The 24,145-nt window shown below is 48.4% G+C and overlaps 1 protein-coding gene across 4 annotated transcripts in view; it reads left to right on the top strand.

The window, feature by feature from the left end:
* Window positions 1-24,145, top strand: part of LOC105689715 (zinc finger protein 395) — a 66,827-nt gene that overhangs the window by 29,118 nt on the left and 13,564 nt on the right. For all 4 annotated transcript variants that reach the window (XM_012406941.4, XM_012406942.4, XM_025746039.2 and 1 more), the window contains exons 3-4: window positions 11,722-11,936; window positions 15,628-15,947. In XM_012406941.4, coding sequence (XP_012262364.2) covers window positions 11,722-11,936; window positions 15,628-15,947 — 535 coding nt within the window. The remainder of the gene's footprint in view (window positions 1-11,721; window positions 11,937-15,627; window positions 15,948-24,145) is intronic.

The following is a 24,145-nucleotide window of genomic DNA, read 5'->3' as shown; positions in this document are numbered from 1 at the left end:
GCGAAATAGGCGTGCCCCTCCCTATGGTATAATACCCTCCTCTCGAGGGTCACGTATACACCTACACGGGGGAACAAAGTGCGTTTGATTGCGTGGCTGTGGATCTCGCACAGTATCAGCTCAGCTGTGTCCGTGGGTGAGGATGAAAAGGCTGGTGAGAGGGAGAGAGCGTGAGAGAGAGAGAGAGCGGGAGAACGGAGATTCGAAAGTTCGAAAACCGTGCAACGCGATTTTCCTCGAGTCGACCTCGCCCCGACCCTTCGAAAGGGATGCTCCGAACGCCGCACGGGGCTCGTCGTCTCCGCAAACTTTTTACGGAAGATCCAAGCGACTCGGATTTCCATCTCGCGATCTCGGGGCGTCGATAAACGAATCGATCGATCGACCTTCGCGGAGATTTTAAACGCGCTCCTACGTCCGCGATCTCGGAGAACCAGCTAATCTCGGACTCTCCGAGTCAGGTCTCTTCCCTTCGGATGGTTCGCGGTAAACCGCCGTTCGTTCGACCGCTTCCGGTCGCCTCGTTACACCGAGTGCGAAATTTTTCACTCGACGCGCTCGCTCGGTCGTCGCTATAATAACGTGCGAAACCGTAACCGCGGGTCAACGATATCGCACAAAGTACGCGCGCTTCGACCGTGTTTTTCGAACACGCGACGCCGGGACACCCCGCCTTTTTCCACCCTGAAATATTCTTCCTTCGAAAGTCCTTCTTCCTTCGAAAATTCTCCAACATTTTACACCGGTCTGTGAGCCGATGGAAATTTCTTCCTCCCCCCTCCCTCCCCACCCCCGTCGATCGACGTAATTCGGCAATTACGTGTCGCGCTCCGTATACGCGATCGTTTCGCAACCGTGAAAATTGATTGAGCATTGAATCGCGACAAGCCGCAAGGGCGAGCTCCCGCTTCGGCCGACAAGCCGTACGATACGGTTGCGTCACACGCGTAAAAGGGCCTTCGTATTTAGTGCGTAGGCAGTGCCGCTCGCGGTGTGCCTCTCCCGGTCGACGGAAGATCGGATCCGAGCGAGAGGCCTTCGTGGCCCTAATATTTCGTCTCGCTGAACCGTAGAGTGACGCCCTACGGCGTGTGGGTTTCGCCGAGCGGTGTACCGGTAACCTTCTCCCCGGTTACGCGTTCGCCTCTGGTTGGCCAAGGGCCAATCGAACGTCGTTTCTCTCGCCTCAAATACACCTCGACTGCCATTCGGGGTTCCTTTTCTCTTCTCTTCTCTTCTATTCGTATTCTTCTTTTTATTCGTCGCGAGCTGTTCAATCTCACCGACGACCCTCAAGGCCGCCTCATCGGGCGTTGCTCGCGAATCGCCGGACATCGGCTCGTCCTCCTCGCATCCGGTTCGTTCGACGTGTTACGATTTCGGGTTAGATTTTTCAAACGCTTCGAATGGAGAGGCGAAGGGCCTCCTAGGAAGCATTAATTACGTTCGCAATCAACCGCCGGGTTAAAATAGGTTCTAGAATTAACAAACAAATCTTACGTCGAATCGCTTTAATAAACCGCCGCACGTAATCAACAACGACAACGACGATGATAATGTTAATAATAACGTGGGCGATATCGCCGTTTCGCGATAATCTCATGCCTCCCTGTCAGCTGGTTACTTTTTCACTCCGAGCCAATGGCGTTGATATTCCGATCGTAATTCCCGACCAGAACCTACCGTCACTATATTGCCGCTCTCGGTCGTATGTAAATCTTATTTGTTCTATGGCGTAATTGTTGTAGCCCAGAAATCTCTTACCTTGAAGTGCGCGAGCCTCTAGACGTACGAGACGCGATACTTTCGAGATACGGAATGTACGTAATAAGCTATGGAATTTTGTTTTCCGAAACGACGATAATCGTCGAGGTTGAAAATATCGGTTTTTTTTTTTTTTATCTTTCTTTCATAGGAAACTTGTCCCCGGTACTTCGTACGGTTAACGTTCGATATCGCGCACCTACGTACTTAGAAGGAAGTATATCATATACACTGTTCGGTGTTACATGCGGACGAGAGAGAGACGCGTCTGACGTCAATCGGTTGTAATTGTAAAACCGTGACTTAATATTTGTAGCGGACGACGCGAAGAATTCGTCATCGGTTTCCCATCGTCACGGGTACGAGATGGATCGTCGCTCGCCAGACGTCTGCGCACACGTACCCAATTGTCAATTTGGAAGGTCGAAAATGTCGATGGTTTTTTTTCCTTTTTTTTTTATTTGTTTTTTGCTTCACGAACGATTCGTCCCTGATTAACGTACGGATTAATGAGAATTGTGTCGCGATTGAATGTGGTCTCTCGGCATTCGCGATTCGACGTTACCGCTCTTCCAATCGATCGGACGATGATTGACTGGCGATTGCCGTGTCTTTGAACAAAAGAGAAAAAGAAAAAAAATAAAATACATTTCATCGAATGCGTTTCGGTCTTTTGAAACGAATGCAGATGAGACAGGTTGTAGCGTCGCAACCTCATCGAGGTCAGACTTTGTTTTTCGAATCGGTCGTTTAGATAAAAGAAGGAAAGAGACGAAGAAGGAGAAAAAAAAATAATCTCTCTCTCTCTCTCTCTCTCTCTCTCTTTCTCTCGCCCGTACACCGAACGACGGGGCCGCGTGTGTTTCCCGTGTATTCGCAAGCGACGTCGAGACAGATGGTCGCTGATACGAATTTATCCGTCGAACGTACGTACGTACGTAGAATGATGTACAGAATAAGCGAGACATTTTTACGCATTGTGGACGAAACGAAGGTTCGGACGTTAGCCGGTTGGTCGGTCGGACGTATTCGAGCGCGTAGGTAATTTAAAATCCATCGTCGGAACGAGCTCGTCATTATCGTTTGCTCGAAGGATCGTAAAAACGAGCAGACGTTCCCATTCGCTCGTGCGTTGACATCGCGTTACACATAATACACACGTATGTACGGTCGTTCGTACGGATCTCGGTGTTACGTGTGGATGCAGCATCGAGGAGTTGAACAGCGCCGACATGCATTTATTCCGGAGTTTTAGCGGCTCCGGGCAACGCGATGGCCCCGCAACGTTCGTAGCTGCACGCGTTTTATCAGCGACGCAGCAGCAGCAGCGGCAACTCTCTTGAAATTCTCTTTTGAGAACGGTGCCCGATAGCGTTTCGTGCCCCCTGGAAAGAGGAAGGGAAAAATGAAAAAAAATAAATAATAATAATAATAAAGAAGCAAAAGCTAAGAGCGTCGCGCGCGGCACGTGGTTCGGTAACGTCGAAGAATTCCGGAGAAGACGTCGCCTCGCCAAAGTCCATCGGGGTTCCAGCGGACGGTGCACAAGTCGACTCGATCGACGTCTCATTGTCACGGGAGTACTTACGGCTCAACGACCGTCGAAATATCATCGATACGCGCCCCCGCGTGGAATCGCTTTTGGTTCGTTGGCTACCGAAATGACTCGACGGAAAACGGGCCAACGACCTTCTCTAACTATACGATCAGGTTGAAAACGACACCTCGACGCGGATCGATGACGAGTTTCCCATTTCTTTACGTTATTTTTATTTTATTTTATTTCTGTCGTCTTCACTCGTCGAACGTGCGTCCGAGAAGTAGATAACGATTGTCGCGGATACACGTAGGGAAGCGAAGTGGGCCGCGTTGTCAACACGTTTCCGAATGGGACTGACCCGACGACACGCGTCGATATCAAAGTTCACCGGACGGTAATACGAACTATGCGTATCCCGCACGTACGCGATGTTGCACACTTGGCTTATTTTTATTTTATTTTATTTTTTTTTTCTTTTCTCTCTCCTCCGTACATGCGAAGTACAAACGTGACGGCCTTCGTCAAATTACGCTTGTGATTCAACCCCGAGGAAACGCAACGCTGCAAACTCGTGTCCACTCTTATTACGAACGGTCAGCGATTGATGAACTTTGCTTTTTTTGTCTTGTTCGCGATGACGAAGGCGCCGCTAATGAAGTTTTCGTGAAAATCGAGGCACCTTTGGTACGTTTGCCGAATCGTCGTACGACCTTTGACACCGGTACGGATACGCGAAAGGAACGAAAAGAACAGAAATGTTATTTTCATCCGTTGAAACGCCCAACCACACGCAGCCTAGAATTTTTAGTCACCGTAATCGTTTGCTCCCGTTCGCGGTCTGATTAACTCGGACAATGAACGGGGGGACCGATCTACATTCCTTCGCCATGGGATCGATCGTCGTTGTCACGGAACGAACGCGTCGCAAAGGGCCATTTATTATTTTTTTTTGTTGTTGTTGGATGTTTAGAAAAATTCGTGAATCGCATTCTTCCGAACTAACTCGTCCGCCAATCGACGACCGGTAAAAAGCAACGGGAGAAAAATTGGCCGAGGTAATACGAGTAGCCCGTAGTATCGGAGTGATTATCTGGAGGTAGATTTAATTGTCTTCTTATCGATCGTATAATCCTTATCTTCTCGGGTGTAAACATATTATTTGTAAATACGCGGTGCGCCGATCTATTGTAATCTTTTGGTAAATTGGATCAGACACTCGGATCGAACATGATTCGAGAAGAACGAATATATCGCCGGGGCGGCTACGCGATATTTCATCCGCGGATAAATTCACGAGTTTTTACGCGAAGGGTAGAGAAAAAAACGCCAACGACTAATCGTATATACAGCAAAAGGAACACCCGAACGCGGTGGAGGCGTAAGAGCAGCTCGCCGCGGCGAATTGATTTTAGCAGCAAGAGATGCGTGAGCTACGACGATAACGCGCGTTGATAATATTTTAATTAAGGTGCAGCGGGCTGAAGAGAAAAAAAACGCGGCTCGACGATGCGCCGGAACTCTTTCGCAATTAACGATCGCGTTAATTACCGTGTGAAGAATAGAATCGGTAGAAACGATGGCGAGGGGAACGAAAACCGACAGACTTTTTCAATCTCGTATCGTGGAATATCTGTTTTTGTTTTTTTCTTCGCTCTTGTGAATTTCACGGACTTTTCTTTCCGCTAAAATTTGGAACGTCGGATTTTCGAGCGTCGGCGTTCGGCGGATCGCGAGGTGTGCACGATAATCGCGGTGCGGGAATCGCAGGCGAAAGATTCACCGGGTGAGGTTGGCTCGCGTAACTCGGTCGAGTCACGGCAAACCGTGCCGGGGGGGGTCGGCCAGCTACGAGGAATTGGGTCGATCAATACCGACTCGGTATATGGGTCAGGTGCACTACGCTCTACGACCTAGCTGTGCGCACAATGGCTTTCGCATCCACCGCCTGCCTCGTCGGAGTTACATATTTCCCTCACCCACCCCCTTCCCACCCCGTCGACGACTTTTATCCTCCTTTTATTCTTCGTTGTTCCGCCAAGGCGTCGCTTTCCGTTTTTCCGTTAATGGCGCAAAGTAATCCGACGCCGATTACCGACCCGCGTGATTACCACCCCGTTGCATCGGCGTGATTTCGAGCTCGGCGATTTTTCGATCGGATTCGTCCGAGTCCCGGGGCGAGAAATGCTCCCGAACAAAATGATTTTTTTTCTCACTTTTTTTTCCCCACTTTTTTTTTTTTTTGCAAACGACGCGTAGTCGTAATCCTTGACTCGGACTTGGACTCGGACACGGACCTAGTCTAACCTTTGTTTACGAAATTAGGAGCGGCCTTGAAAGTTGCACAAATACGCGGCACGCCGTAACGCCGCATAAACTCCTCGTTATCCGATCACGAGGTAGTTTGGCTGACTAATCAGATTTGCCAAGGCGTTTAATTTGCCGATCGTATCCGACTCTTGTTTACCTCCACATGCCACCTTTTTCTTCCTCTCTTTTTTTTTTACCGCACAGTATTCGCTGAAGTTTTTTTTTATCGAGGACCACGAGACATGGATCTCAGAGTCAACGGCGGAGGGGGGGTGAATTTTGGAAATCGCTCCACCGAAATCTGCGTCTCGCGAATTTTTAATTTTCCCCTTCGCACGTGGTACCAGCTGATTACCGGTAAGTCGACCAACGCGATCGCGACGTCTCCGGAGGATCGAATTGATCGCGACGCTTTCGACATTCGCTGGGTGAAATTAGCCGCGGTCTCGTACAACTCCTACTAGGGTATACGTAACGGACGTGTATCAACGTTCCGAAAGGAGATTCGTCTACGTCGTCGACGACGACGACGGTGGTGGTACACCACCCCGTGCCTGGTGGGGTTCGCGGTGGCCGGATTTGGGTCGATCGATGCAGCGCGCCACTCGAGTTCCATCGGATAAATGGGTCAGGTACGCCGCCGTGGCAGCCGCAGCGCACACGGGATCCCAGGGACGCTCGGGGGCAGCGTCGCGACGCCCGGCAAAAACAAAAAAAACAAAAAGAAAAAATAAAAAGAAACGCTCCCGCACGTTCGCTACTTGTTGAAGAGCGGGCGAGGGGTGGCCCGGCTGGATCGTTGGACGGTTTCTCGGGGCCGAGGCACCCGACGCCGGGGTTGAAAAGGGGTGGCCTCGCCGGACCGGCGAAACTGGGACACCGGGTCGCGGGTCGCATTTTCCGTAAGGATTTCGAACGACCCGCGCCACTCGCATCTACCGCTCGCGAAGACAAAGGGCGAGGAGGACCCTCTGCGGGGCTCTTGGCCTTGATCCCTCCCCGTTCGGAGGGAATTTTTCCATCGTTCGCGACGCCGAGGATCCGCGGCGGGGCTAATAATCGGTGTCCGGTGCGAAGAAGGGTTCGCTACGGACGACCGACACGGCGAACGTGGGCACCGGCAAGCGTAGCGTTACACCCCGCGCGCGAAAGTGGGTCGCTCGATGAAAACGCGGGGTGCCAACTGGGCCGGGCGAACTCCGGATATAGGTCGGGTCAGATCCGACGCCTCCGACGAACGACCCGAGGGAGTCTCGAAAGTGGGTCGCGCGTAACCCGGACGAGGAGGAAGTGGGTCACGACCGAGTAGCTCGATTGCCGCGTTGCCCTCCCTCGGGACGTACCGAATTTCACAGCCCTCGTAGGACGTCGTTGTTCGGCCGAACGAAAATTAACCGCCGCCGGACGGACGGAAAGGATCGCGCCTGCGAAGGAGATCGACGGTCGCGAATCGGAGAAATTTTTCCGACGTTGCATTCTCGAAGAGTACGCCGATTAGTCGGTCGAATCGTCGACGTTCCGACGATATGGAATTTCAACGGCCGGTTCTCGGCGTCGTTACCACTTTTTCGAACGATTCAGGATTCAGGTAATTTTTCCCCCCCCGCCCCCCACGGCCGAGGGAGTCAACCGGCGTAATTATACCTCGTTTGTGCGTTAACCGCTGAAATTCCACGCGTCGTCGTCTATTGTCGAGTGTTTTTACTTCCGTGCCGGCGGTAATTCAACCTTGCGTACACGCAGTCGCTAAGCGAGAAATCTCAACAACCGTCGTCGTCGTCGTCGTGTCCGATGTTCATTCAGGTAGGAACCACTTACCTACCTCATGTACCACGGTTAATGCTACCGAAATAAGTGAAAGTCCGTTTTCAACGAACTCGTCGCACGTCCGTCAATGTCGCGTAATTCCTTCCATCGTCGTCGAAGGAGGAATTCCCATTCCGACGTTGTCCGATCGATCCGATGACGATTGATCGAAGGCGATCGCGCGCGATGGCGAACCGTCGACGTCCGAACGATCCGCGATATACGCGGCGAACGCGAAAACTCGGAGAAGAACCTTCGACCGCTATTTTTGGAGGTGACTGGTCCCGATCGCCATTGTTCGAAGGCAGAGCGGTGTAACGTCTGGTACATTGTCGCCACGGTGTTTACGTAATTCAACGGAGCATTGTCAGCCGTTTACATTGTCCTAGGACAACGTTGATTAATCGTTCTATCGAGTCTGGCGGTCTTATTTTTCGACTACGGTGAACGACGAGCGAGGACGTCGCGGGACACGCGATACTTCCACCGCCGGCGAACCTCCGCGATTTTTAGCGGCCCCTAAAAATGTTACGCAAAACCTTCACGACTTGACGCGAGAAGACGAAGAGGCGCGATCCCGGAAGGTGATTTCCCGATTTCCGGTGGGCACGGGGAGCGAAATTATCGGAGGATTCGAACTTTCGGCGTTCGTTTCTCTCTCCGATTTTCGCTTCTACTCTTTCGATGACCCGCGGACACCGTCGAGAGTTGCTCGCCCGTCTACGCGCGTCGATAAATGTTAATCACCGTCGTAAAAAGCATTCCTTTGGCCTCAAAGTCTCGCGTGTTTTGAAATTCAAATGTATCGAATATCGCAACGTACACACGGCTACTCTCCTCGCACGCGGTTTATCTCTGCGAATAAGATTTAAAAGAGAAAAAAAAAAAAAAACCAAAAAAAAAACAACAACGTCGGTCGGAGGGAAGCTCGTCTACGGTCGGTGAGATTTTTCGTCCGATCGTTTCGCTCGCTCCTCTCTCTTTTTCCTCTCGTCTATTTCGTCCGAAATATATCCACGCCGCACCTACACTGGAATATATTTCCGTACGCCGGGAGCGTTGTTTACCAACCGACGCTCTGTGTTTATTGTCCATAGGTGCGTACGCGTATAGGTAGCCATATTTTCGTCTAGCCTAGCCGGATGACGATTATCGCCTAGATGACGAACTATGCGGCGCGCGCGCAATGAGTCATCGGTTTTACTACGGACTCGTGACTCGTATCGGACGATACGCGCGAACGTTGCCAAAAAATTATCGAAGAAAAAATAAAAAGAGTCGGATGTGAAAAATTCATCTAATCGAACGATAACTTTCGAAAGGCGTTACAGCCGCACACTTCGGAGATGAGCGATCGCGCGACGTTAGCGTGAGATTTTTCCGCCGGTTGCGTGCGCGCGCGTTTCGTATTCGTTCGGTAACGCGGGGCCGTCGTACGTGGGCGACGTATTCTCTCGTTACAACATATTTTCGCACCATTTTTATCCCTCGGGTCGTCGTCATCGGAAACTGGAACGCCAAACCACTGGAAATAACCGCCAATCGTTTCGCCGGGTGATCCGAAATGCCCCCGCCGCCCGTTCGAATCGGTCGGTGGACGGTACGCAAAGTCAAAACGAAACGTTGGAACGACGAAGGAGGAACGGCGAAATTTTTTTCGAAGTGTTTCTAGCTCGTTTGTTTCCTTCTTTTCTCTCTGTATCTCTCTCTTGAATTTCTGGACGCAATAACGGGCCCATTTACACACGAATATATCCGGCCGATCCGCCGCGTCGTAAATTGAACGACTGTCCTAACGGTTATTTTAGTTCTACCGCGTCGCGGACGGCACTCGAATTACCATAAAATCATATCGAGCGACTCCGAGGAAATCTCGTTTACGCTTCATCTCGATGAAAAAGGAGAAAAAAAAAATAAAGGACGATCGTATTCCGCTGGAAATACGAACGGTGAATTTATCGGAGTAAATTTTCTCCCTTTCAAAATAATCCGATGAAAGCAGAGCTAATGTATAACCGCGCGTTGTACAACAAGGAGACTCGGCCAAGCGATACACACTAATTTCAAGACCTTTCCATTCCTGGCCAGTCAGGCTTGTCGTCGTAAACCATAACGTTGACGGGTCTCGAAAATTTATCCAGATATTATTTCACGCTGCATCTAGCTGTGAATAAACCTTCGGAAATTCCGCTCGTTGGCGAATTATCTCGTTAACGTTGCGAACAAAAACCTCATCAGCCGTTCGAACGCCGTTCACTCGTCGCGCTCCGGACCCTCGCGTTCGATTTTTCTACGGATCTCCTTTTTTTTTCGATTTAATTTCGGTTCTCTGTTTTTTTTTTCTCTCTCTCGTTTCACCGTTAAATTTTGTTCGAGTTAGCGCACCGCGTCGAGTAGAACGGCGATTCGAGTCGCAGCGGCGGTACAGATGATAGCCTTCGTTCACCGTGTTTTGCGTCGATCGGTTACAACTTTCACTCGCCACTGGATTTCGTTTATCTCTCCTTTCGACTCGACGCCGCATGTTTAGTTCGCCCGCTTCCTGATCGAGCGGACGGAGAACTGAAACGGCGAATCGTCGAATTGAAACGGAGGGATGCGGAGGCCCGGTCTCGCGATTCTTCGCTCTTTTTTCGAGGGGATGCACGTGGACAGCGCGACGTGGAGGCGAACGAGGTACGTCCGCGCCGGGGATGATCGAGGTTGATTCATCGCGATTAGATCGACGCGACGATCGCGACGGAGATGAAAGATTTACGGGGTATTTCGCGTCGGGTAGGAGCCGGTGCTGCCTTTCACTCGTCACGTTCACCCGGCCGCGCCGTACTCCATTATCATCGATAGCGGTAAATACGCGTACATGATATCCACTTACCGAAACAAAATGACCTTGATCGTTTCTCTCTTGGCTAAAAACTACCGAAGATCGCGCGAATATAGCTCTCGTTCTTCGATCCCCTCGCATCTCGATCCGCGCATCGAACGGGTTTCACGGAGCTGTCGAAGGACCCTCGAAATTCTAGATGATTTATTTTCCATTCTAAACCATATGCCTCTACTTCCTCGCGCCACGGCATTTCGTGTTACGTCGACGACTCGTCCCACACGGATCCGATAAATCGCGCTTTTGATTTTACTCGTCCTTCTAGCGTCGAGCCCCCTCCTCAAGTCAACGCGCAACTTTTATCCGGACTCGATGGAACAACCTTTTTCGATTATTTCTCTTTTTTTTTTCGTCTTCTTCGCGTTTTCTCTCGACGACCGAACGTCACTACTCGCGTAAAATACGAAGAATCAACGTCGCGACGATTAAAGGAACATTTCGTCTTCTGCCGAGGACATTTTTTTGCCCCTCCCCCCCCCTCGCCCTCCGATCACCGGCGGTACGCCGCTGATGGGGTACGTTGCACGCGCATCACCGGCCCAAGCCTCTCGTTACCGAGTGCTTTCAGCTCGAGAAAATTCCTGACCTCTTTTCACCACGGCCTCGAATCCGCGTCGCCATTATCTCGCCGATGGCTCGTCTTTCTCGGTGAGCAACGCACGCGATACGCCGCATTTTGTTGTTTTTTTTTCTCTCCTCCATTTTCTCTCCTCTCTTCCGTTTACCGCGGTTTCGAAACGGGGGGAAACTTTTTCGGACGATCGCTCTGTCCCCCCTCCCCCCCCGTCGATTTTCGTCCCTTTCGAGGAACGCGAGTCGGGCAACTTCGAGGATACATATAGGAGTAGAATTGCAGCTACTGTACTGGCGCGGTTGCCTCGAACGCCGGGCGTATAATCTACACCGTAATTACGCGATTTTTCCTCCTGCTTCTTTTTTGCCCACATACACGCGATTACTACAGCGGATAAAGTCTCGATGTTAAGTCAAGCGCGGATTTGCGGGTAGCAGCAGCAGCACCGCTGCCGCAATCGCCGGGCAACGTGTAACCGTAGAGCCGAGCCGTGCACCGCGGCACAGCGTCATCGGACGCGTTCCACGTAGCCAGGCCACACTATTTTCTGACCAGGTGCAACTCGGATTAGCTCCGGCAAAGACTTGCGAAATTGTTCGCGGTTGAGCGATCAGCCTACTCCTGGAGGGATATACCGGTAGCTCGGCGTCCCTCTCGGCTGTCCTCGATTCCGCCCGCGGTCGCGGAGAACGGAGCGGAAAATGTTCGGGAAAATAATCGACCCCCCCCCCACCCCCCCGGGGACTCCGGCGAAGATCGGCGTTTTTTGGTCTTCGCCCCGGCGTTCGGAGGAGACGAGAATTCGACGGATCGTTAATTTTTGCCCCCCCACGATTTGTGTTTCAGGTCGAGGAAGAGGAGACCGAGCTCGGGAAATGATTCCGAGAGGTCCTACGGCGGTGGCGAGAGACCGTTGCACGGATGCGGTCGAGAAGGATGTCGAACCAACGAAAGAGGCGACTGCATGGACGAATGTACAGCGGCTCTCGTACTCATGTCACTCTCTTGTTCACCCCACAGCCCCCACAACCCTCTGCCGTTACACTGCCAGCACAATTACGGTCGGTAAACTTTTCATTCGCCTTTCTATGTTGCAACGTTTTTTTTTTTAATCCCGTTGGGGCACCGACTCCTCTTTCCCTCCCGAATTTCCGTCAAACCGACACCCTACGACGCGCCAAATTTTTCCCGTTTTTCCATCGTTTTGTTACGGAGCTTCAATTTCTTTTTTCATTTTACTGCAAATATTCTACGTGCGTTTCTCTGGATAAAAAAAAAAAAAAAAAAAAAACAAACTTGTTCCCGTAATTTTCCGAAGCCACACCGTGAAATACGATTATATTCAGGTTATCGCGCAACCTATGGCTTATGGTAATAGGATATACGCTCTGGGGAAATACGGGATTTTAAGGCCTACCGATCTTAAGTCCCGTTCCCGTTACGCCCAAACTCTCCGCAAGGGCCTCCTCGATTTCTCGCTTCGAAAAAAAAATAAACAAACAAATTTCGAATAAAGAAAATAAGAAATAAACAACGAGGAACTCTCTTGTAGATTGATTTCCATCACTCCGTGCAGCAGAAAAAAAAAAATAATAAAAGTCGAGTCCATTTTTTCGATCGATAATTCTACTCCTTCTACCTTTTGTTTTTTTTTTCTCTTCACGTGTCGTTACAACTTTTTACCCCGACGTGTGTGTAACTCGTTTTACACTCCCGCGAACGGTTTGCTTCGATTTTTCTTTCTACTTTTTTTTTTCTTTTTCTTTTTCTTTTTCTTTTTCTTTCTTTCGTTCACCGCCTTTCGAGGTAATTTGCACCGCACCCGGTACACAGGTATACTTACGTACCCGGTACGTTTGCGCGCAAGCTACCACCTGCACGTGGATATAATTCTCGTACCACACATGTAAAATACCTTTGGCGTAGAACGCGAACCTCGAAACTCACCAACGTGTGCCGCCGGTTTACTACTTTTTCCACCTCGTGTAAAACACGTCCCCTCCTAAATTCTTTTCTCGGTATACCTAAAAAGCAAGCAAACGAAACCAGAGGCAGCTCTCTACACCCGAGGTGTGTTTAGCCTCAATTTGCGCCTCCTGCTACCGTCGCGACGGTCGTCGTCGTCGCTCTCCTCTTCCGTAACGGGCAAATTCACCTCCTCCGTCCTACCCACGGAATTTTCACCCCGCGTTTTTCTTTCATTTCACCACCTCGCTTCCTTCGCTCTCGTATCTCCGTTGGAATATCTGAGGTTGAAAAAAATGAGCGAAAATTTGGAAAATCGAATAATTTTTAGACATTGCGTCCGAGTCTACTTTGTCGTCCGCGATAACTTTCGCGAGACGTTGGGAATAACACGTATTACAGGTTTCTCGTAATATGCAACGTACGGTACACGTACACGCTCGCGACGTCCACGTTGCGCTTATAATATTCTCGCAACGTACAATCAGAGATCGGAATTTCTATACGTATACGAATGAATAGTTATTAACGCGTCGCGGTGTACGTGCTGCAGCTACCGGTCGATTACAGATTACAGAACTGCGACGCACCCCCTCGACGCGAATATCCAACGAGAGCGGATTCACCTCCCTTTTTCTCTCTCGATCTCGATTTTCTACTCGATCGATGGCATGAGTAGATGATTTTGGCTTTCAGATTTGGATTCCTGAGCTGAATATACGTGGGACTAGTCTTGAAGAACCAAAAAAAAATTCGATTTTTGAGCAAAAGATAAATCATTGTTTTAATTGGATTTAATATGCTTTTCTGGCGTATTTTGACCTCAGGAATCCGAATCCGGAAGAAAAATTGATCTATCTTTAAAATTGACCGAGTTATCGCCAATTTTCAACTTTTCGGGGTCAAAAATAAAAAATTTATTTTATGGTCTATTTTGATGTAATTTGAGTTCAGGAATTTGAATCTGGAAGAAAAATTGATCTATCTTAAAAAATGACCGAGTTATCCCCATTTTTTCGCATTTTTTGGCATAAATTTGAGGATATCTCGAAGGGAAAAAATCGTAGCTCAATTTGGACGACGGATTCGTGTTCCTGAGGTCAAAATACATAAGAAAAGTGCCATACGATCAATTTTAAAAAATAAAAATTTTTGGCCAAAATTTGAAAAAATCCAAAGGGGTACACCTTGAAAAAATCTCAAATTTTGACCAAAAATTTTTATTTTTTAAAATTGATCGTATGGCACTTTTCTTACGTATTTTGACCTCAGGAACACGAATCCGTTGTCCAAATTGAGCTACGATTTTTTCTCTTCGAGATATCCTCAAATTTATGCCAAAAAATGCGAAAAAATGGGGATAACTCGGTCGTTTTTTAAGATAGACCAATTTTTCTTCCGGATTCGTATTCCTGAGCTCAAATTACATTAAAATGGACCATAAAATAAATTTTTTATTTTTGACCCCGAAAAGCTAAAAATTGGCGATAGCTCGGTCAATTTCAGAGATAGATCAATTTTTCTTTCAGATTCGAATTCCGGTGGTCAAAATACGTAAGAAAAGCATATTAAATCGAATTAAAACAATGATTTATTTTTTGCTTGAAAATCGAATTTTTTTTTGGTTCTGCAAGAGTAATCTCACGTGTCATCAGCTCAGGAATCCAAATCTGAAAGCCAAAATCGATTGGTTTCAGTCGTGGACCCACTTGGATTCGTCGCAATCCGTGCATGGGTCGAAATATTCGAATTTCTCAATTCACCAGCAAACCCGAGCTTTGCTGGAGTCAGCGTAGCCAGCAGCGTAGCGCTTTGTTGTGAGACGTCACCTTCAGGGCTGAGCAGAGGTGACGCTCCACAACAAACCGCGCGCCTGTGGCTACCTGACTCCAGTTTAGCTCGGGCTCCCTCGTAGACCGACAAGTTCGAATATTTCGACCCATGCATGGTTCGCAAAAGAAGAGAGGAATCGAAAGAAAAAAGTAACTTCCGCGATTTTCTTTTTCCTTCTTCTTTTCCGGTTTCGTCGCGAAAATTGGTTCGGAGCTCGAACCGCGTCCGTCGTCGTCATCGCGAAACAAAGGTGATCTCGTTTCGCACATCGGAATCAGCTGGTAGCGGTGGCTCGACTGTAACCGCGTCGTTGCCGACCTTAAAAAACCGACCTTGAACACCGCGAGTTTCGCGCGTGCTGCACAAGTTGCAACACCGACAAGTACGTTGCAACGTCATTTAAACCGCACGTACGACACACGCGCATATCGCACACCTACGAGCAATGGAAACGATCAACTTTTACACACGTCGCGTCTACACACCCACATCACCTAAGGTTCGTCCGAATAACGCACAACAGAAACGGAAGTAACCCTACGGGGGGAGTGCGAGGGGGGAAAAAGATGCGTCGAATCGATCGATCGATAATTGTGCGTGGGGATAACCGATCGATCGCGAGCTAGCCTTTCCATTTTTATTCCTCTTCTTCCATTTTTCCGATTCCCTTATCGACAATTTATTTACGCCGCGTTTACGTGATAATTTCACGCGGTATGTCGACCTCGTGTGTATTTATATCTTTACGCGCGTTGACGCGACCCGCGTGTGTGTGACGACGATGACGGTAACAACGAGGAAGCGGACGAGGAAGTCGGGGTCACACGGAGCGATCGATCGATCGACGAATATCGAGACGAATCGCACCGCGGCCTTCGCTCTTCGTCGACCCGACGGCGCTTCTCTAATGGGATTCATCATTTTTCTGTTTCTCTTCTTCGCCCACCTCGTCAGGGTCATGGGGAGGTCGCGAAGGTGTCGTGGTCGGATCACCGGGGGCGGGCGGAGCCTCGAACAGCAGCAGCAGCGGCGCTTCGTGGCGCAGCGGAACGCCGAGTCCACCCCTGAGCGACGAGGGAACGCCGATGACCCCGTCGCCTTGGCCCACACCGGCGATTCCCTCCTCGTCCCATCACCACGCCAACACGACGCACCACAACAATAACGCGAACACTTCCGGTTCCTCGTCGTGCAGCACTCCCGGATCCACGACCACCCTCGACGAGGGAATCGTCCTCGATTACCTGGGGGAGCAACATCCGCGCAAGAAAAAGGTGAGTGCAACCCCATTGCAGTTACCATTTCTCGTCGACTTCTTGGCTCTGTGGTGTTTTTCTCGTCGTTTCGGGAAATGTAGCGAGGCGTCTTCGTAGCCCTTTCATCCGGAAGATGAAAAAAATAATTAAAACTTGGAAATCGCGCGTCGCGACGTCTCGTTTTAGCCCGATAGAATCGAATGGTGGGACGCGTACGTCGTGTCCGCGGGACGGGATTATATAGCGTGTGCGATTTGCCAACTCTGCAGTTGGTCGCGGGTCGTTAATAGCCCGATGATTTGGTTTCTTTTTTAGACTGACATTAAAACGAAACGACACCACCACCCGTTTCATTTGAATCACGCGATCGGTAACGAGGCTCACCCGAAACCGAAATCGTTGCGATTTCGTGGGGTGACTAAGTTCGTCGGATGCGTTGACGAATGGAAGTAAAAAATGAAACGGATTCTACGCGCGTAACGTGCGAAATAGTTACGCACGCCTGATCGTCTTCGGTGTACAATTGCGTTTATTTCGCGTCGCGTCATCCTCTCGAGAGCAATTGAACTATCGGACTTTACACCACTCTGCGTATCAATAAATTGCGTTCTAATTGATTAATGAACGTTGAATCGTACGCGTGTGATCACGTGATTATCTATCCACCGATCGATCGATCGATCGAATAACGTTTCGTATTATTCACCTAGTGAGTGCGATCGAAAGAATTAATTTATTATTAATTGAATTAAATGAAACAATGATTTTCTTTCAACGTAATTCTTTCGAACCAGAACCCACACCTGATGGCATTTTTTAATCAATGCTCTCGTCTTTGAATCGAGCATTTTTTCGAAACCGGATGAAACAAAATTCATCACCACGAGAATACGTCTCGAAAATTTCGATGCGTCATTGAATTCCGATCATTCGTTACCGGGATAAAGATCATGTTCGCACCTCGTTGATTGACCCTTTGATTCACCTGATCGGAGGCGCATCCCTTTGCGGTATTTCTGCAAATTCCTCTATGTAACCGATCAAGGAAGTAAATATGTAAAAACTCGGTAGTTGAATGGTTCAGAGTATACCCAACGAGTTCAATTCTGTCCCTCGTGCCATACCGAAGCATAGGCTTCCGGTGCAGAATCAGTCTCCGAGTGTACATCGATAAAAAAACATCCAAATAAATTTCTGTTTTCGTTCATTGCGTTACCGTACATCGCGCAAGGGTGACTGATGATTTTAATCGTTCATTTTCGAGCTTGCGATAATTAAAACATTTCTGTACTCGACCCGAAATTATTAATATTCATATTATCATATCATCTTCGGAGTTATACCTCTATCCGTACAAAGTGCAATTCCGTTACGCCAGAAAACTCGAACGCGGGTGCGATGATAAATAACGCGATATATTATCCCCTCGTATCGGATAATTTTCTTTTTTTTTTTGTTCTTCGTTTTTCTCCTCCGATGTTAAAGATCAACGCGTAACGCGCCGAGGCTTCGAATCGCGCTTGGCGTGCGTCCGGTAAAAGTCGCGATATCCGCCGTTTCTGGCAATGCCTGGAAGAGGAAGGCAGAATTTCGAAATTAGAAATCGGAAAAAACCGAACGCGATTTTCCACCTTTCGCAGGGGATACCCGGGCGATGACAATTCGCCCGACCTCGACTGTAAAATCGAGTGAAAAACGAAAATGTAAATTCATCGTACGTACACGTAACAGAACCGCGTTGCGATGCGGCGCGGCGCGCGTGCACCGCCCAGTGTAACGTAATCGAATAAACGCGGAAGGCCAAACCCATTATAATGGCGAGTTTTGTCTTCATTAATCATCATCATCGTCGTCGTCGTCGTCGTCATACGCGCACACGTTCGTCGCCCGTGTACCACATACGTACGCGTGATCTTCGAAGCGGCGTGGGAGTGGAGAGAGAGAAGAAGAAAAAAAGAAAAAAAAAATGTTAAATGTTACAAGTCGAGAAGCTGCAGCAGCAGTCGCCCGCTGGATGAATATATATGGTTTCAGTTACGTGTTTTCCATCGTCTAGAGAAATACACACTCGATTTCAGATATAGGTACACACAAGTATAATTCATTGTACACGTATCGCGTCGTGTCCGCGCTATTCTAATCAAATGTTATACAATTCGAAACGGCGATGAAAAATTCGCCCGCTCATACTCTCGCGGCCAACGTTGCGGAGATCTCGTGCATCCCGGGCTTGCGGTACGTACAGCGGTTCATAAAAGTATCGTATAGAAACGAAATAGCGAACATATACGCGGGTGTTTCGCCGATGAACGAAGCCGCGCTCTCCCGTATGTACGCACTCAAGGTTGTTACAACCGACCGATCTTCCCACACGCGAGACCAGGTTATCTCATTTTCCACATTTTTCTGTTTTTTTTTTCTTTTTCTTTTTCTTTTTTTTCCAACATTTTTCAACCTTGAGCCGTTACCAGATCACGCACTGTTACCCGCTTCTGCTACCGCATCGGCCCCCTGCGTCATCTCTATCTTGTTTTCTATGGATCGCGCGCGGGATCGTATGTCGAATATTTATTCATCCCCGTTACACGCACCGGACCGAGCGAACGTCGGACATTAATCGATGGTAATTATACGCGTCGAAGTTTGTCTTTTGAAAACAGGGAGATAGAGAAATAGAGAAATAGAGAAATAGAGAAATAGAGAGAGAGAGAGAAGGAGAGCGAGAGGGGGGGTGGGGGGGCACTTGGCGTGGGAACAATGCAACGGGTGCAGATGAATAGATAAATAGCCGGGTATACGTATACGTGTATACCAGATAAGCATAAGATATTCATGACACGGTGACACGCATAAGCAACAGCAGCCAGCCAGCCGGTCCTTGCCAAGCTGCTCCAACTAATCGCGGAGCCTTGCGCCGCGGTCCACTCGATCGCCTTGGCTGCTGCCGCAAAGGTGGCTGCAGAGAGGTGCAGCGATGATGTAAACTGGAATAATGCCAGAGTGCGACGGAGGACCGCCGCCACCACCACCCGACGTCGCCTGTATCCACGGGGCGTGGGGGAGGGGGGGAGTATAACGAGCGTCGGAATTAGAATTCTGAATTTCCGCAACAGAATCAGCGCGCCCTTTTCTTCTCCTACCTTTCGGGTCGCCGGTCATCTCGACGACCTTGACGCGTGCGTTCGAAAGATGCGTTGAGAAAAAAAAATTGGCGTATATACAGGAAACGTGTCGTACGTGTGACGGAGAGTCGTAATTAGTTGTACCATACGTTGAATGAACGGTGTTGTTATTGCTTTCGACGAAGACGCGCGTGCCAAGGGAAGTATTTTATTGATACGCGCGTACGGCGTAGACGATGCTAATTTTCCAACGTCAATCAAATCTACGAGCGCGTATAGCCGTGTACGCGCGAACGACGAGAGGAAATAAAATCCGAAGCCAGAACCCCCCTGGCTTGTACAGTTTTCGAATATTGCGTGGGCTTCGTTTACATTCCAGTGTCATTCTCAAGACCACCTTTTACCCCGTCGCGAAGCCGTCGATTGTTACGTCGAATCGTAGAAATGGCCGATTAGAACAATGAAAATTAAAGGAAATATTCACTCTCAGCTGTTACCCCCGGTGGTTCTGGACGTTCGTTCGTTCGATCGATGAATCGACGAATGTGTAAGATAGAAAAATGATAAAAAAAAAAAAAACATGTTCAACCGCCGACCGAACAAAGATCCAACTTCGCTCGGCGCACAGGTATGACGATACATCGAATCTACACGTGTTCCACCTAATTAGCAGATACGGTCGCATACGCGGCGGCACACGTACATTTTTACATTCGCGGATTGCACTTGCGCGCTCACACACAAGTAATACCTCTCCTCGTGTGTGCATAGGTACGCCCCCACGTGTGTGCGCGTGTCGTAGGTACATGTATATGTATATGTATACCTACGCTACGTGCCGTACACTTGCATAACGCGATGTGCATGCGCATTCGTGACGTTGGAATGGCACGTGGCTCCCCGTCTCTCTCGTTTTAAGCCGCTCTCTCTCTCTCGCTTTTTCTCTCCGGGTCTCTCCGGGTCTCTGGGGGGTGGCGGGGGGTGGCGGGGGAGGGTAAGGTCATCGCGACCCTGAGTGCACGCGCGGTTCTCCCGGACGAGGTACTATATACGTATACGTATCGCACACGTGGGCTGCTGCAGTTCATCGTTATACATAATACACCAGTGAGATTTGTTGTTTTATCTATAACACGTGTAAAATTCATTTCTAGCCTCGGTAATGGCTGCAAATATTCCACTTACTGCTGTGTTGAAAATTTTCAGCGTACGTGTGCGTGTACACACATCTGACCGGATATTACGATATACGTGTAATCGATCATTTTTATTTATTTGTAATGCATGCGTATCGTTACGCCGCACGTCGAATATCGGAATATTTCTTGATCGTTGCCCTTGGCTCTTTTTTTCTCCGATTTCCTCGTTTTTTTTTCTTCTTCTTCTTCTTCTCCTTCTTCTATTTCGGAGGAGGATCTCGACGCGGTAGAGGGTGGTTAACGTATCGTACGGACGGATGGACCGTTATTTTAGAAATTCTGAAACTTTTGATCGAGTTTTTCGCGTCCTTGACTGAAACACCGACCTTGCGTTACGAGCGTCGGAGACGAGACGCGTTGCTCAGTTGCGGCTTCCGTGACGAGGGATTTATTTAGCCTATTTTCACGAGCTTAGGAACATATTTATGTGTGTATACCTATATTACGTGTACATAGGTGAAAACGTTACGTAACGCTATTCGTTGACTCTCGAGAGTAGTGCACGACTGTGCGGCGTTACTTCGGACGCCGTTGGATTTTTCTGTTCCTCGTTATCCGGGCGTTTCAACGATGATAACTCGTACACGTCGGTATCGCGGAAAAGGAATAATAAATTGAAACTGATCGCAAATTGCAACGCACACGCGGCTCTACACACGAGACGCGGTCAAAGTATTGGTGTGTGTAAAAATATCGCCTTCTCAGCAGAGATAAAAGGCAATCATTCGGCGTTGTACACGTACGTACGTACGTACGAATACAAGCGCAAGTACACCACATCGTCGTCGTCGTCGTCTATATTTGGCACCAGGCTGTCTGCAACTTCTGCATAGGTCACCTCGTAACACATATTTCACTTTACGTGCAACGTGTGCAGAAATTGTTCCCAATCGGAGCGATAAAATTGTCATTTTTCCATCGCTCGCATCGATGAATTTTGCTCTTCGTTCGATCGACGTTCGGTGGCGACCTTCCGGTGTTTGGATTTCGGTGCTTTTTTCGGAATACGTATACATATACACACGTTACGTGGCTCGGAAACGAGACGGCGAACGGGGGCGATCGGTCCAGCCCAGCTGTTAACCGGAAGTCGAACGTACGTGTACGCAGCAGCGTTTTCGCGTGCGTGTTTGTCCCGTCGATGTATGGGTAACTTGTAAAATACGAGATAGTCCGACGAGACTGGCTCAATTCGACCCTGGTTAGGTCGGGTTATGCAACTATGAGATCATCCGCGTAACGCGCGTTCGCCTCTCTCTCTATTTCTCTCTAGGTGGTTTTTTTTTTTTTCTCATTTTCTCTCCGTCACTCCGCCGTCGCTGAGTGTGTGTGTGTGTGGGATCGGTATGGATATTGTGTGGGATATACGTTCGTACGTACGTGCTGGCTGTGTGTGTGTGTGTGTGTGGTGTGCGGTGTGTGTATCGATGCAGTGTAACGTAACGCGTTCCGCGACCGAACCGTCACACAATATCGTCCTTGGTCGAAGTCGCGCGCGAATCGAGCGCGCAGCTTTTATAAATATCACGCGCTACGTACGTAAATTCTCTTTCTCTTATTTTATTGTTTGTTTGTTGGTTTCTTTTTTTTTTTTTTCTATTATTCGAACGTACATCCATCCGTCCACGCACACGCGCGCCTACGTACTCGTCTCTTCACCTGAAACTGAGATGAAGATATTTTCCAAAAAAAATATGATCGTCGATTAAATGGATAAGCGAATCGACGTTGAATTGCACTAATTGAAAATCGACGAATAAAATGGTGAACGACTGTACACTGTAAGCGAACGAGAGGCGTGATATTGTGCAATTGCGTGTTAATTATGCAATTGATTCGTGACGTCGAACGAGTTGAAATTCGGGTCTCGATTACACGAGCCCTTCGCATTCGATTCGAGGTTACGCAAGGTACGCACACGCCTTTTCCTCTCCGATATTCTCACTTATTTATCCGACTTGACAATTAACTTACGAGTTACGTAACATTCTCGCGGTTTTCTCTGTACACAACGCGAAAGAAGCGCTAACGCGACGCAGCTGATGCTGACATCGCGGAAGACGCGACATTTTACATCCCACACACGTGTTCACGTAATATGTATCGCGTCTGTATATACGTATATATACTTTTGTACAGATGTACGCTAATTATATTCTTCGCAAACGTGTACGTGTGCACGTATATACGTTCTCATCGACGTCGAGATAACGCTGCGTCACTCCGTGGTATATACACGGTCCTTTCTAGTTTTTTTTTTTTTTTCTTCTATTTTTCAAACAAGAAACCAGAGAGATTTCCAGCACATTCGATCGACTACCTGTTTCTTTTCTAATTTTTCCGATTTGCTTTTTCGAATACCGCTGTACCTACTTACAGCCGGTACATGGAGACATAGCTTGTACGTACGTATAGGAAAAACACTGCAGTGTTGTTCAATGTGAAGAATTTGACATTCGAGTCACGGTCGTTGCGTTTATTATTACCTGTGTTCGATATACCCTTTCGCAGCGTGATTATTTATTTCGTTACATGTACACGTGTGCAGTTCGCGGCTGTATATATATAGTAATTGCAAAATTGGTCACCTACCACACACACACACCTCTTCCGGAATAAAATTATGCAACGATGCAATAATCGGTTTTAAAATCCGGCTGCATCGAAATTCGCAAGCAGTAAGGCGACGTTATTTTTTTGAGGTCGGAATCGAATCCAGACGAATTATACTGTGAAAATTTGGCGGCCGATTTTCACGGTCGTCGGAATACCTCGTACCTAATACGCGAACTAGACGGTTACGTAACGTACGTACGTACGGTGTAATTCACTGGAGATATTTTTTCTTTGTCGATGCACAACCGCATCGAGTACGCAGATATACGTATGTACGTGCATAAATTTACCACCCATTCGATTGCGGCACTTATATAATTAATTAACTAATCAATCGCCGACCTTGATCACGGTCAATTAATGTATTCCGTGACGTTTATCGGCGTAACGATGACGTCCGTTCGGTCGAAAATTTATCGCTGATTTTCAAAGTAATAAATGAGACGACCAAAAAAAAAAAAAAAAACGATTCACCGTCCCCGCTCAAAACCGCGAGTGCAGATAACGTTAGTTCTCCACCGAACGACCTCTAATTGTACAGAGATATCGTGTACGGTCAAAAATAAAAGGCTGATTATCGAGATTAAAGAGCAGAGAAAAAAAAAAAACCCTGATTTTTTTATCGTCTTCCTAATTACGTATACATAATACCGATTCGCGAACGACTACGATCGCGAGGAGGCCATTCGCACTCTTCGTACGCTTCTAATTGTTTTATCGCGTACGTCGCACACGACGAATGCGACATATCATACCTGTGTGTCGATTAAAGTTTGTCAGTGGTGGCAAAAAAAAAAAAAAGAGCGGTAAAGAAAGAAAGAGCAAAAAAAAGAAAAAAAAAAATGGGCAAAGAACAAAGACCTTCCAGGACCTAGGATAACAAATCGGCCTCTCTCGGTGTATCGCGTACGATATTACAGGTGTTATATCGTACCGGGCGGGGATCCCCAGGCCTGACACCGTTTCGCGACCCCCTCCGCCCCTCCGTCCCTCCGTCCCGTTCCCCTGACCGTTCCCCTGAACGGCGACGCGAACCTGCCCGGTTACTCCGACCGCGAAATTCGCAACAACCGTGACCTTGACTTTTCTCTAACGTTTCGCGGCATACACACAACCTGTATAGGTGTGCCGCGGGTATATTTCTAACGGTTTCAAATTCGCGAACAATACGCTTCCGTGCCTCTCGTAGCGTATCCGCTGTACACGCTAACGGACCCAACGACGAATCCGACCATTTTGCTTTTCTCTTTCGCTCCTTTTTTCTTCACCGTTTTTTATC

This window comes from Athalia rosae, chromosome 7, assembly GCF_917208135.1.
Source record: "Athalia rosae chromosome 7, iyAthRosa1.1, whole genome shotgun sequence".
Lineage (NCBI taxonomy): Eukaryota > Metazoa > Arthropoda > Insecta > Hymenoptera > Athaliidae > Athalia > Athalia rosae.
Note: the sequence above shows the minus strand (reverse complement) of the source record. Positions and strands in the feature narration are given on the sequence as shown.